The 15685-nt window shown below is 39.5% G+C and overlaps 1 protein-coding gene across 1 annotated transcript; it reads right to left on the bottom strand.

Moving 5' to 3' along the window:
* Positions 1-10685: 10685 nt before the first annotated feature.
* On the bottom strand, positions 10686-14452 carry LOC125249091 (tripartite motif-containing protein 16-like). Its single transcript, XM_048161292.1, has 6 exons — positions 13833-14452; positions 13061-13156; positions 12751-12975; positions 12210-12369; positions 11439-11486; positions 10686-11209 (listed from the first exon to the last, which is right to left on the bottom strand). Exons 1-6 carry the CDS (start codon positions 14406-14408, stop codon positions 10686-10688), a joined length of 1629 nt encoding a protein of 542 aa, XP_048017249.1. The 5' UTR covers positions 14409-14452.
* Between the last annotated feature and the right edge of the window lie 1233 nt (positions 14453-15685).

Genomic DNA, 15685 nt, shown 5'->3' with positions numbered 1-15685 from the left:
GAAGGTGTCACACACACACTAAAAAAAAAATTGAAAAGCTGTATTTAAAGTTTTTTTTTTTTTTATTATTTGTTATTTGTCATGTTCTTTTCTCATTGAGCTCCCTGACAATCTGACAGAAATGTCTTGTTGTGGCTCAAAAATGGGTTGAATACATGTGGTTCCTGTATGTCTTCTTTAGTCTGTTGGCTCTTTAGGTTTTTTACTGGCACACGTCACTTACACATTTTGCATTTACCGTGCGGAGTGTTGAGACTGTTTACATATTTGTGCCCATATGTACATTTCATGTACTGGTTTTATTTTTGAATGAATATTTTCTAAAATTGCATGATGTTTTTGATTAAATACATAATACTTTTTCTGACCTTTTTGAATCTTGCCCCTGACAAATAACCCAAATTACAAAAAAAGACTAAAACTAACACTAAAACTAATAAAAACTAAAATTAAGCATTTAAAAAAAATAAAAACTAAACTAAACTAGCAAACCCAATTTAAAAACGAATTAAAACTAAACTGAATTTGAAAACAAAAAGTCAAAACGAAATAAAAATAAAAACTAATGAAAAATGCAAAACTATAATAACCTTGGTCGTTACCTGTCCTAAATAACCAGCCATTGGATTAGAATGAGCCGCTTGAAAAAGCATTTCCCTGCGGCTCCTAGGAACTAACAACTGGGTTGTATCCTATTTTATCTGAGCGTCTTGGGTCACTCGATACAACCTATTTTTTATAATTGCAAAATATGGATAGGTAAGCGGTTGTCCAGGATGGAGAGGCTGACCGTCGATGGTACTGACCTGTTCAAATGCGTCTCATCCTGAGACTGCTCCAGGGGAAAATCATCGCGCTCTGAGAGAATAAGTCTCTCGATTTTGCTCTGTTCCCCCGAGGAGTACTCAGAGGTCCCGATTCAGTCTCTCCCACCTGCACACTCGCGCTCCCCTCCGGTGCATTTTTTCCCCAAGAAGCATCCGTACATAAAGCCCCTAATAATTCTGTAAACGCTGGCCAATTCGTTCCTAAAATTAACGGATGCTGGAGGTGCGGGTTAACTGCCACCTCAACACTTTGCTTTTGACCCCTGAATTGAATAATGACTGGCACAATAGGATACTCTACCACATCCCCGTGCACACACCGCACCTTAACTCCCTGAGGTCTGAAAACGCGCCGGCGCGTTTTGCAGGTTTTTTTTCACATTGCAGCAAAACAGACTTAAAATACTTCGTCATTTCTTGTCATAGAGACATAAGTAATATATCAATTGAAACTATAGAATATCTTCTTTTATTTGTGTACACTCAGAGTAAAAACACGTTGTGCTTTTTGTAAAATAAAGAAAACTAACATGATGCGTGATCTCTCCTCTCCCTCTGAACGAAGTCCAATCTGATAGTTCTCAGAAAATGAACTGTAACTTATGAATACTAATGACAAAAAAACTGACACTTACGTCTAAAGAAATGTTGAAATGTCAGGTTTTAAATCGTGTAAGTCAAATCGAAAACAAACATTCTGTGTTTATGTAATCTGTATGAAAAGAGAGCCATGTCAGAAGTCCGTGATTCAGCTCATTATCCACTAATGCGGCCATGCCCATGGAGCAAACGCTATTCAGAGGCAAATTCAGAGGCAATACATGCATTCATCGTCTCAATCGTGTATTTATTGTCTTGAAAAGTGTTTATTTGGATGTTAAAGCAATGGTTAGCGATCTCTAGAAGACATGCCGTTAGTTCCTAGTTCCTTTTCTTCTTTATATTATGAATTTGTGGATTAAAGGTGTAAAGAGCGCCCTCCGGCTGCAAGTATGAATTAAAAACACAGTATCCAGCACTCATAGTGATGACAATAAATATTATTTCTCAGTATAGAAAATTGACATAAATATATAAGAATCCATCAATATTTCTCCAAATGTGCATGCTTTTAAGCTAAAAGCCTATATGAAATGCCATAGAGGTAACATAATTGTTCAGACACTTTGCACCACAGAAATACATTATATTTTAAAGAATATAATAGAATACCATTATTTTAAATTGTAATAATATTTCACATTATTGCTGTTTATGATGAGCTGAGACATTATTACAGAGGGTTTTTTTCACAGCCTACCTGACTGATAGGCCTCATTAATATGCAAGTCATTTCAGATCATTACTATGTGATTCCTTTGTCTTCTCAGGTGTAAATGGCCCATTATTCATGCAGATTCACGCCCCCACGCATACTGTGTTTCTTGACAAAAAGTGTCTTACAAAAACTAAATCAATATATTGTTTTATATGAAGGAGTAGGCAGCATAATTTTTACATTATTCTGAAGCAAAAACTCTAGTCTACAACCTCCAATACCCAAAAGTCTTGTGAACATAGATTTAATATACTTTTTTTGGCCTTATTTCAGTGACTTAAGTTTTTGTTTTTTCAATAACCACGCATAAACATTATTCCATCAAAAATACAAACATGTACATACATGTTCCTCACATATTATTGTAGCCTAGTTTGTGCTGAATACAGTGTAATGACACTTTTGTCATTTATATGTTTATGAACAACTGAAAAAAGCACAAATGTCAGGGCATGTCAAAACTTCTCCAAGCCCCAAATCAGCCTCAGACTCCAGAGGGTTAACCACGCAGCTATTATCCAATGCCCGGATTGTATCAGATTTTGATGGATCGAGGTTTGGTTACATCCTGAATCCACCAATGCCTGATAGGTACCCCCCTCGATACTCACAGGTATTTGGTACCACCCAGCTTGACCGGGGGCAGCCTGCGGGGCATCCGGGACCCGGACCATTGTTTCCACCTCCATTACCGGACACCTGTCCACAAAATGGCCTGGGTCCCCGCAACGCCAACAGGCCGGCCCAGACCTCCCCGCCGCTCCAGTGGCAGAGAGTGGATTAGGCGGCTGGCGTGGAGAGAGCGGAGACACAGGAGCCGTGTCCAACCCGGCTGGTGCCTGGGAGTTGAATATGGAATGTGGCCGAGGAGGGCCGGGTGGACGAGACCTGGGTAGAGGGACAGGGCGAGAGAGAGAAGGAGATGGAAGAGAGGGAGAGAGAGAAGCTGATGTTAGAGGTTCGCCGACCCCGGGGCACGCCACCATATGATCCTCCGCGAGTTGGATAGCTGACTCCAGCAACGTGGGGCGGTGGCACTGGACCCACTCGGCCGTTCTCCTCGGAAGCCGAGTGATAAACTGCTCCAGTACCACTCGGTCGATGATCTCCTCCACGTCACTTCCGTCGGCCAGCAACCATTTGCGGCAGGAGTCCCGGAGCTGTTGGGCCATCACGAAGGGCCGGCCGGACTCGCCTAGCTCCAGGGAGCGGAAGCGCTGGCGATGCTGTTCAGGACTCTGGCCGACCCGCTGGATGATGGCCCTCTTGAGATCGTTGAAGTCCAGGAGGCTCCGCAATGGAAGCTGCTGTGCCGCTACCTGGGACTCCCCAGAGAGCAATGGGACCAGGCGCATCGGCCACTGGTCCCGAGGCCATCCACAGATCTCGGCCGATGTCTCAAACAAAATGTCTCAAAAATGGAGGAATGCCTCCGGGTCGTCCTCAGGCCCCATTTTGTTGAGTGGGATGTGGGCGGGCACAGCGTGTTGGTTCGTGGCTTCCGGCCGAACCTCCCGGTCCATCCAGCTCCGGAACCTCTCACGGTCTTCCTGCTGGGCTTGGAGGATGGCCTGGAACCGCCTCTCCTAAAAACTAAATCAATATATTGTTTTATATGAAGGAGTAGGCAGCATAATTTTTACATAATTTTGAAGCAAAAACTAGTTTACAACCTCCAATACCCTAAAGTATTGTAAACACAGATTTACTATACTTTTTTTGGCCTTATTTCAGTGACTTAAATTTTTTGTTTTTTCAGTAACCACGCATAAATGTTATTCCTTCAAAAACACAAACATGTACATACATGTTCCTCACATATTATTGTAGCCTAGTTTGTGCTGAATACAGTGTAATGACACTTTTTCCATTAATATGTTTATGAACAACTGAAAAAAGCACAAATGTCAGGGCATGTCAAAACTTCTCCAGGCCCCAAATCAGCCTCAGACTCCAGAGGGTTAAGGAACGACTCAAAAACCCAAAAGACTCATGAAATGAACTAATCAATTCTCTTTCCGGCTCAGAATGCATTGGTTTAGCATATGGGGCTGCCTGTCACGTGATTAAGGAACGACTTAAACCCAAAGACTTGTCTGACAAGAGGTGAGGTGAACTTATCATAAACTGTAGACCCAGGTAAAGAATGAATTAATCATTTCTGTCTTATTTTATAGCATTGTCGTTTTGTATTGTTTGTAGTGTGATCAACGTTTGCATAAGTAGTAGATGTGTTGGGGAAGTAACACATAACATTTTAATTACATTTTGCTAAAATTAACAAAATGAACAAAATGACTCGAAAAAAGATTGGTTTATTTTGATGAATGAGACTCAAAAGTCTGAGTCTGTAAAATGATCCGAACTTCCCATCACTAACTCCTGCAGCTTCATTTATAGTGTGCTGGCTGTGACATCACCACAGAGAGTCATGAATAATTAATCAGCACTGTTGAACATTCTAATGGAATGTTGGTGGAATGATCATGTGATCTGAACTACTAAAGCTACTAGAAACTGCTGAAAAAGTATGATTTGATCATTATTGCAGTGATTATTATTATGTTATATGTTCTTCTGACTCTAACTGATAGAGTGTGTAGCTTTTCATTTCTTAAATAACCATGAAGGAAGACACATCATGGCCATATTCCAGGACGACCATGTGAAGATTCATCAGGTTGTGAAGGAGCATGAAGAATCATTTAACACATGAATTGGCAGACCTTAAAGTTCATGGAAAGTCTTTGGGATGTGCTGGAGGAGACTTTACAGAGTGTTGGACTCTTGTGTTGTCAATATAAGATCTTGGTCAAAAGAATGACGCATGTCTTGATGGAAATAAATGTTGTGATGTTATTTTCAGCAAGAGTTGTCATATGCTGTGTGTCATCTTGTAATTAAACTGTTATTGCAAATAACAGTTAAACAGTTAAATAACGCTTAATGGGTGTACATGACAGGTATATTAGTAACTGACAGTCAACTTTCTAACCATAAAAACATATCTGATATTATCTTTGTTAGTCATCTTCATGTTAAAATTATAATTCATTGTCTGGTATTCTGTTATTGTTATATAGAGTGAACTCACTCAAAGATCATCCTGTATTTGTAGTTCTTCTCCATGTGGAGCCTTGATTCAGACACACAGATCAACTAGAGAGAGTTGATACAATTTTAAATCATTTGACATTGTTGTGATAATACACAGCAGTGTATGTATTCCAGGGGCGTAGTTTGTGGGGAGGATGGGGGTGAGGTAACCCCCTCAATATTCAAATTACAGATCTGTAAACACTTAAGCTGCTCAACAGTCTGTGTTCACCGTTGTCTGATTCTCCTCTTCATGATGTGCTGTACATATTCATGTATATGAAATTGTGATGACTTTACTGGTTCTGGATAAAAACTGGTTCTCAGTTCCCAACTCTAGTAAGGAGATAGTGTTTTTGAAAAGAACTGGAACTGTGCAAGGAGAACGATGTTATATTTATAAACCATGTCAGAGGCTATCCTTATACTTAACATATTTCAGAAATTAAATACACAATTTCTGTATGTTTTATTTTGCCATTGCTTTCAGCCAAAAGGCCTGGCGCCCATCTTGGGAACCGCAGGAGAACATAGGAATGATTGTGTCATATCTGCTAATAAATACTGTTGTCACATTGATGGTGCAAAGAAACAAAAAATGTTGTGCCATGTGGACAACAATAAAACTCTATTGTACTAAATTAAGTACATGTATGTTGTAAATGAAAAGCATTTGTTTATAAATCTTGGTTTCATTATATTATATTTAAATTTAGTCAAGGAAAAGAAACAATAATTTTTTTTTTTTGGATAATGTTTATGTGATGTGTTGAGGCTGTGATAAAGCTGGAAGATGTGTAGCACAATGATTGAGTTTTGCACTCAAAAAATATAAGCCTTAAAAGAGCATATAATTTGTAGTTAAATATAGCGTTGAAATGTTACAGTCTAATAGTTTTCCAGCAGGTTGTGGTGAAGTTGAGGCTGGGATAAAGATGTGATGTAAGATGGTGTTTGATAACCACGAGAGCCGCAAGTAAAACTATTAATTCCTGTTTTGCAGAATAAACACACTTTAAATGTGCGACCCCTCTTTATGAATTCTTCACTGCACACTGGGAAGTGTTACAGATGATTACATCACCTCATTCATTCACACTCTTTCAGGCATAGTTTTCGAGACCCTTTGAGACTATTTGCTATTCATCATTCAAAATGTCTAAAAGTCAGACAGTTTAGGTTCAGTGAGTGTTTCTGTTGTAACTGGTCAAGATCTAATGGATGCTGTAATGATGATCAGTTGATTAGTCTAACCTCAACAAAGTGCATGTTTGGTTTTCTTGAGCTGTGAACTAAAGGTAAAAACAGCTTTACACTTGCTGTTTTTGGACAATAAACACTGTTTTTGGGGAATCTGCTGTCTAAGTAACCTTTTAAAGCCTTGTAGTACTCAAGGTATTGCCAGCTTTGGTGTTATGAATAACCTTACAGTTAACACTAACCATATTATTGTATCTGTACACTAAGTTTTTGTAAAAAGGACACATAAATAATGGCTTCTCTCACATGACAGAGATTACATGTCATCTGGACGATGTTCTCAGAAGTTGGCAAGGTTTTGTGGCCTCGCCTGTTGGACCTCTTTCTGTCTTTGACACCAACTGGACAATGGTGTCTGCTGAGCAAAATCTTGACCATTAATTCCCTCTGAATCCTGTAGAAGGTCCTCAAGCCTCTGCATATTACAATCTTCAAAGAGAGAAAGAGACAAATACAAACATACCAGAAATCCAACATTGCAATTCCACCACCACTGACTTCTTTTGTGGCGTTTCCATCACTTTTAATAGCAGAGCAGGCAAAGGGTGAAAGGATAGTTGGAAATGGGCATTCAAACCCATGACCCCTGAGATTCTGTGTAGGTGCTGGTTGTCAGTAGTGTTGCCCACTTAACTGTGAAACTGAACAACCACCGCGTGATTTTGCTGAGAAACACTGATGCTGTTGTCTAAAGTTTTCCTGCTTCTGTCATGTGGACAGAGCTTGTGGTAACTTTAATATTTGAGGCATGTTAGTGGACTGTGGAAAAAGCATTTCGGAAGGAACATCGTTAGCTGGATACTAAAGATAGCAAAAGTGCAGGTAAATTGATGTTTCCTTTTTACTTAACTCCTTGTTTTCATATCAAGCACACCTTATTATGAGAAGTTTTTTAAAGTAGTTTTTCTTCTTAGCAGGATATTGGTGGCTAGTACATGGTGAGGTTGTGATGGAGGAACTAGCACATGGTTTGGAAGTTAGATAAAATAACATGAACAACATTAGAACAATTCTTTCAAACTCTTTGCCTGATTTACAAAAATAAACACTGAAACCTTTGGCAAACTTGCAACAACCTAACTATCAAACCTAAATGTATTTGACATTACAATGTAGGCTAATTTAAATTATGAATGTGCAAGTATAGAGAATATTGAGTACTAACAGCACTATCAAACCAGCACCTCCTCCAGATCACACATCATCACTCTCCACTAAAAGTGTTTGACATAATTTTTATAAGATGGACACTAACCAGCAGATGAACCTGTTTTTCCTCTGTTTGCTTGTGAACACACGCTGCCCCCTTCTTCCACCAGGCCACTTTAGATCGTCCTGTGACTTCAGGCTTCTGAGTTTGTGTCTTGTTTCTTTATGGACATAGCATGAAATGAAACGTAGATGGGTGAAAATAGGCATTAACTAACTGGAGTTGATTAATTAATTACTTTTCATCCAGACGGATCCGGCTTTTTCAGAAGGTGAAACCACTATTTTTTGAAACCGGGTCCCAGAGTGGATAAATCTGTTAACGATGCCCTTTGTGTTTTCATGTGTCGACCCTAGTCAGACGCCGCTAACAGCATAAAACAGCAACAACAACAACAATAGTGGACTACATGCTTGTGTTCGTGATGAAGAAGCTACTGAGCCTATTATCTTTACTAAAATAAAGGTTTATGCACATGCTCCAAATCTTATTCTCCATTTTTAGTGTATCTCTGGCAGAATTACAGCGCCACATACTGGTCTGACACGTATACTGGCATTGTTTTGAGTCGGTTTCAGTGGTTTCCTACACAGATATTTCTTGAGACTAGAAAAAAAAAGATTGGATAGGGAAAACTCTGGCTTCATGTGGATGTAGCCTAAATCTTAGTAGTATACCAACATGCCTGTTATTCTAGCAGATCTCAGATCATTGTATAGTGAATGTAGGCCGTATGCAGTGTTGCCAAGTCTGCGGTTTTCCTGTGAAATTGGGCTACTTTTAAACTGTTGCTGCGGGTTGATTTTCATGTCCGCAGGTTGAAGCAACCCCAAATAATATGATATTAGCCCCAGAAATGCGAATTTTACCTGGGGAACCCCGTCAAAAACGTGGATTTTACCACCCAGAACGTGATTTTTACAGGGGTTCCTACCATGAAATGTAATTGGGCGGGTTTTGTTGTGAAAACCTGGCAACCCTTACTGTATGATCCAAAATACTGATCAGGCGTTAGCTAAGGTTACCTCTTGGGGTCCACACCCACAAGTTGCATAACATTTATAGATGCAGCATGAATTACAGCACACGTACATCTAGGACATGTCTATTTGATAGTATGTTTTTTATCTGGAAGATGTATTTTTGAGAGTGTTTGCTCATCTGCAATACGTCTATAGGACGTTTCCTGTCAGATGACAAATAGACATTTAGAAGATGTCTTTAAGATGTTTGTAAACAGCATGCTTTCCAGATGAAGTGATCTTTAACAGAAGTACGTGTGCTATATCTGGGTTAACATGTCTTTTCTGCAGGCACGATTTATAGTAGGGAGACCAAACGTCCTGTTTTCCCTGTTTTACCATTTTAGCTAAAAACGTTAGCTAACACTAATTCGGTCTTTTGATCTGTAGTGCTGTCATCAGCCATGTCTAAAAGCTGAAGACACATGTCACAACATGATTAAAAACTGTTTTATATATTTCAAACAGCAACAGGTCGATATACAGTAGAAGTTAGCTTAGGCTAATGTCAATGGTACGATACCAGCTGTGCTAACTGAGCAACCCATATGAACACAGACGCTGCCATTTTGACACATGACCCCATGTAACGTGATGCAGAAACAATAAGCAATACCGTTAACACTGTGATCTCATTACAAGAAAAGATTGTTGCTCTTACTTACCTGTTTGAAGATGTACAATCATCAGGTGATCTGGGCGAACTGAGCCTCGCTGGTGACATCATTACCGTTGAAGATGATGCGTGGTATTTGGACACATCTGCTCTACACTGAAGTTAATGAGAAGGATTGGCGTATCACATGCACACAAAGTTGGACTTTGGTGTATGCATTACATGCAATTGGAAAGTGTAAAGTTGTGTTTTTTATATGCAGATTGATGAGAACGGGTTGAATCGACTACATGTGATTCAGGGTTATTATGTATAATTTATAGTTATTACTACAGTTACTACGTATAACGTAACAATGCCACTAAAATAAAGTGTTACCAAATGTTTTGACCAATTTTAAAGTTTTATTACCTTGTTCATAAAATCCACCTTCTCTTCTGCTGGGATCAGGATAATCCTGATTATTTAGGGATTCCAATTTTACAAAGAAGTTTTGAACAACACAAACTGAAGATTTGATCCAGATCAAAACCAAGATTGGATTTCATGATCTAATCCGATTTCAGATTTTTTTATTTAATTTTTTTTTAACAACCCCTTTTTCAAGATTTGATCCAATCAAAATCCGATCAGATTACTTTTGAACAACTGGGCCCTGAATAAATGTCTATCTGGATCACAGTGATCCAAGCATATTTTGTGAAAAATCAGCACAAATGTAAGATGAATTATCTGATCCTGGATAGCAAAACATGGGATTTCCAAATCTTGATCATTTGGATCCAGATTAAACTTTTTGAACAGCTGGACACAGGTCTGTAAATTCAGTCTGTTCAGGAGGAGGTTTATTTAAAGTAAACTGGATTAGATTAGAATAATTTTGCTCATACTTTCTATGATCAGATGATTTGGGTTTATATATTTCACATTTATTAATAAATTGATATTTATTAATTTAACAACAAAAACCTTTTTATTGAATTTTTTATTGAATTATACATGCAAATCATTTATCATTTCAGTTTAAAGGTAATTTTAACAGTAATATTAAAATGATTTATGTGACACTACAATAACAACTGAATGACTGTGATTTCCATCAACACAAATAGAGCTTGAGAAAAGAAGAGATGACACACACACACACTGATCTCACTGTCTATATGAAGATTCATTACACACATTTATTCTTCATGTTATTTCACTGACAGAAGTTCAGCTGTAGTATTAATGTAATGAAGAGAAAATAAGAGACTCTATAACATCTCACTGTTACTGATTCATCATGAGCTCAAAGCATTATGGGTAAAATCTCTCTACAGTCTGTTCTGATTCATCAACACAGTTTCACTGATGATTTATAATAAACACCAAACCCAGGATAGAGCGGTTGAGTGAATGTGGTCTGGAATGTGTGGATGAGGCTCATTGTGTCTCCAGAGACGCTGTAGAAGGACAGAGTTCCTGCACTGTGATCCACATACACTCCTATTCTACTGCTGGACACTACAGGGAGATCAGTTACTATGTTATTGTGTCTGAATGAGTATCTGGAGGAAGAGCAGATCAAACTCCAGGACTGATCATTAGATCCAAACCCACACTCATTACCCGATCCCTTCCTGCTGATGCTCTTATATGACACTGATATTGACACACCATTATTCCCACTCCTCTCAGTCTCCCAGTAACAGCGTCCACACACACTCTCTCTACACAACACCTGAAACCACTCATCAAATCTGTCTAGATGATCAGGATATGACTGATCTGTGTCAGTGTAAGTAATCACTCTGTTCCTCTCAGACAGACAGAGATATTCATTCACTGTGTTCAGATCCAGATTGAGCTGAAGGGAATCTGATGGAGAGAAAACACATCAGAATCAGGAATTATGAATCTGATCTTTTAATGTTTCTGAACTCTTCATATTCAATATATCATCAGTGTCTCTGTACAGTTTACCAGATATCCTGTGCAAATCATCATTTACATGATCAATTATTAAACTTGTAAATCATGTTTTCTTTCACAGGAAGAACATGAACACACTCAGTGAGTTTCTCTGCTTGTTTTCTTAGTGACTTACATTGTAGGAAGTCGTTCCTGGTTCTGGGAACAATGTTGGTGAAAGTGACTGTGGAAATCAACAGACATGAAGAGTGTAATTATCATGTCAAGAGAAAATGATCCCTGTATCCGTTCCTAAGACATTTCTAATATGATCTTCTGAGAGCAGATCAATCTCCAGGTTCCAGTTGTTCAAAAGTAACCTGATTGGATTTCAGATTGGATCAAATCTCGAGAATAAATTGTTTTTTTTTTTTTTTGCTCTTGACTAGTTTAAATGTTAAAGTAATAAATTAGAAGAAGACATTATTAGGCTACATATTAACCCTTTCAGAAGGCTACAGTAAAGTAGAAAAGGGATTTTGATGCCATAAAATAATCCAAAAACAGCTGTAAATATCAAACTAAAAGATTATATTAATTTAAAGAGTTTATCACTGTTTGCAAACTACATTGGCACAATCATAAGAAATGAACCATTCAAAAGTTCTTTGCAAACGTAAAGTTTCTCAAGTGAACACTATGCAAAACTTGTCTGAGAAAATGCAAAAGCACTGAAATATTTTTCCCCCCATCTCATATTTTTCCCATTGCCATGTCCCTTCAGGGGCTCTGCAGAGCACTAGTAATCCAGATTTGGTCATCTGAAAAAGTGTATCTGAATCAGGGTGATCCAATCCAAACTGGCACAAAAGTTTTACCTGATCCTGAATAGCAAAACATGGGATTTCCAAATTCATATAATTCTGATCCAGATTAAACTTTTTGAACAACTGCTCCAGGACTTTACCTCTGTCAGAGATCTTCTTCAGCTCCTCTTTGCAGAAATCCTCCAGTTTGTCTCTCAGCTGACGGACAGATTCTCTCACAACATCAAAAGAGGAGAGAGAACTGAAAGGATCGTCATTTACGTCTGTAGATTCAGGAGGAGCTGAGAGAGACTGGAAACTCTACAGAAAACAGAAATCAAAGCTCATCACCTCCACACTTCAGCCAATAACCTGCACTACTGTCAGATTTGAGCAGCTCTTGTTAATCTTTAGTAATGAAACTGCCATCAAGTTCATGGATTTCACATTGTTATATTAAAAAAAAAAAAGTTTAAATATTGGTGAAATTTTGAGGTGTTGCTGTTTGGAAACTGAAATGAATTTGTAAGTGTGTTTCTCTCAAAAGAAGAAGATCAGATGAGAGTCTGACTGATGATTATATAATAACCGAACACACAGATCAACACTTCAGTCAACGGCTCATTCTGCTCTCATGAAATGTTTCTCTGTGAGTCTCTTGCTCAAGTCCACTATGATCCTATTCTTCTAGATCTCTGTTACCTGCAGGAAACGGATGTGATCCTGAGTGTGTGAAAGCTGCTTCAGCTCAGCGTCTCTCCTCCTCAGATCATTGATCTCCTGCTCCAGTCGTCCTTCAGCTCGACTCACTGCAGTCTTTTCCTGATCTCTGATCCGCTGTGTGACCTCAGAGCGGCTTCTCTCAATGGAGCAGATGAGCTCAGTGAAGATCCTCTCACTGTCCTCCACTGCTGTCTGTGCAGAGCGCTGTTAGGACACACATCACAATCACACAGTGGCTTCAGTGAGTCTGACTGAGACTTCTCAAACTTCTCTTCTTCTCCAGACTCACTTTATGAGACTCCACAGCCTTTCTCAGCTGCTCAAGATCTTTCTCTCTCTGCTGGATCCTCTGCTGGAAACACCTCTGCGTCTCCTTCAGCTGGTGCTAAAGGACAAACCAATGACAGGAGAAACATCACATAAATCACCAGGTAAACAGATATGAATCCAGTATCAGTGCTGAGATTGAGGGGTTAAAGATCTGAGATAAGATTATAGGTTTTTATTATATTACAGCATTATTATTATTATATTAATATTACAGCATTATTTCATCAATGTCTAGTTTTATAGGGATAGTTCACCCAGAAATGTAAATTCTTTCATATTGTACTCATCCTCATGTCTTTACAGACTTGTATGATTTTCTCTTGCAGAACACAAAAGAATATGCGATTTTGGATGCAGCCTTAAATAACGCCCACTTTTATAACGACTGCTTTCTGATCCATGCAGTTCAAAGCAGGTCAGAGGTTATAAATAAAGTTTCAAACGTTGGTTCAGGAGGAGTCTAATCATTCAGTCCTGTCAATCATCATTACGAGAGTATATAATCAGCAGTCACTGCACTGTCCCAGTGACAATTCTTCCAGTGCATTCCTCCAATCACAACAGACTGAGACTGACTGACCAATCAGAGTGGACTGCAATTTTCAGATGGCGGGTTTTAATGAAATTGAAACCCAAACAGGCATTAAATGATCTAAATGTATTCTAGTAGACCCCATAAACAAAATTATAAGCCTGTAAATGAACATAATGGGACCTCTTGAAGGTCATACCTGTTTCTCTGTCCTCTGTGCAGCAGCTGATACAGTTTCGTGGTTTTTATGTTCATCCATACACAGCACACATATACACTTCTGATCAGTGCGGCAGAAAAGCTCAAGGATCTTGTCGTGTTTGGGGCAGATCATCTCCTGCAGTCGTCCAGTGGCTTCAGTCAGATTGTGTCTCTTTCCTTTAAACCAACTCTCATGTTGTTCAAGGTGATTCTGACAGTAAGAGTTCAGACACACCAGACAGGACTTGACGGCTTTGTGTTTTCTTCCAGTACAGACGTCACACTGCACATCTCCAGCTCCAGCGTAACAGTCAGCAGGAAGTTTAATCTTCTTGAGTTTCTCCACCATTTCAGCCAGAATGGTGTTTTTACCTAAAGCAGGTCTTGGACTGAAGGTCTGTCTGCACTGAGGGCAGCTGTAGACTCTCGTCTGATCCTCCTGATCCCAGCAGCCTGTAATACAGATCTTACAGTAACTGTGTCCACAGGGAATGGCCACTGGATCCTTCAGGAGATCCAGACACACTGGACACATGAAATGATTCTGATCCACTGAAATTTTGGCTTCTGCCATTTTACAGCACGAACACAGAGACACAAACACACAACAGCTCAACTACACTTCAGTTTCAGTTTCTCTGAACTCATGTGATTCATGTTTCCTGGTTCTGTGTTTCAGTGACGTGTGCAAAACGGGTGTGTCTATAAATCAGTGTGACGAGGTGTGATGGTAATAACAGTCAATGGTGTTTATTGACTTTTGTGATCCAGCATTCCCAAAATTGTGCACAAAATATTTAGAAGGCGAAAAAAAATAAAGTGAAAAAAGTCATAACTGAAACTATCTTCATAGTATTTATTTTTCTAAAAAAAACAAAAAACTGTTAAAGACATACTGTATAGATGTACTGTAACTATCCGAGGCTAGTATTCGATAGCTCAACAGCTTTTATAGGAGCTTGTGAAGGCATCAACAGGTAAATGTAGGCTACTTTCAATAAAAGGTCAAACATTAGTAAAACTTTAGCTGTATTGCTGTGTCATGAGAGTAAGCAACTAACACTATTTTCAACCAGAATAATACTTTTACTGCTGCCTTTCCCACGGTGACAACATTAGGGATGTGCTGCCTTTACCGCTAAGTGGCGCTAGAATCACTGTAATGATGGGTCAACAACGTGAGGATCCATTTGCAGTGTCTTTATTAAGACAAGACAGCACAATGCAAACAGGGACAAGACAGTAACGTAAACAGGGACAGGCTTGGGTCGAGACAGGCGGCAATGAAACAAGGTCTTACAACAGGCAGGGATCGTGGCAGGCGGCAAACAAACAGAGTCCAGGAAACAGGCAGAGATCAGGGTCGGCAGCAAAGGTTCACAGAGGTAAGGCAGTCCAATCGATAACAGGGTAATAGTCCACAAGAAAACGCTCAGAAATGATCACCAAGGCAAATCAAGACTTCGCGGTGCATGGATGCGTGTGTGAGTGTTTTATGGAGTGAGTGTGATGTGGTGCAGGTGTGTGTGCAATCAGTCCCAGGAATGAGGGCCCATGGGTAATGTAGTCCAGATAGCAACAAGTCAATATTCCGGTGACGGCTCCCTCCGGCGGTCGGGATGAAGAGCCGCGGGAGCCGCATTCGTGACAGTGTTCTCTGAGCGCTCTGGTTCATCCGTTTGCCTTGATAACGCGTCCGCCTTTACATTCTTTGACCCGGGTCTGTAAGTGACTGTGAAATTAAAGCGGGTGAAGAACATTGCCCATCTGGCCTGTCGTGGGTTTAGGCGCTTGGCAGATCGCAAGTACTCCAAGTTTTTGTGATCAGTCAGAATTACGAACGGGTGCTTA

Source organism: Megalobrama amblycephala, linkage group LG16 (genome assembly GCF_018812025.1).
Source record: "Megalobrama amblycephala isolate DHTTF-2021 linkage group LG16, ASM1881202v1, whole genome shotgun sequence".
In the NCBI taxonomy this organism is placed as follows: Eukaryota; Metazoa; Chordata; class Actinopteri; order Cypriniformes; family Xenocyprididae; genus Megalobrama; species Megalobrama amblycephala.
This window is presented reverse-complemented; position numbering and strand designations above follow the sequence as displayed.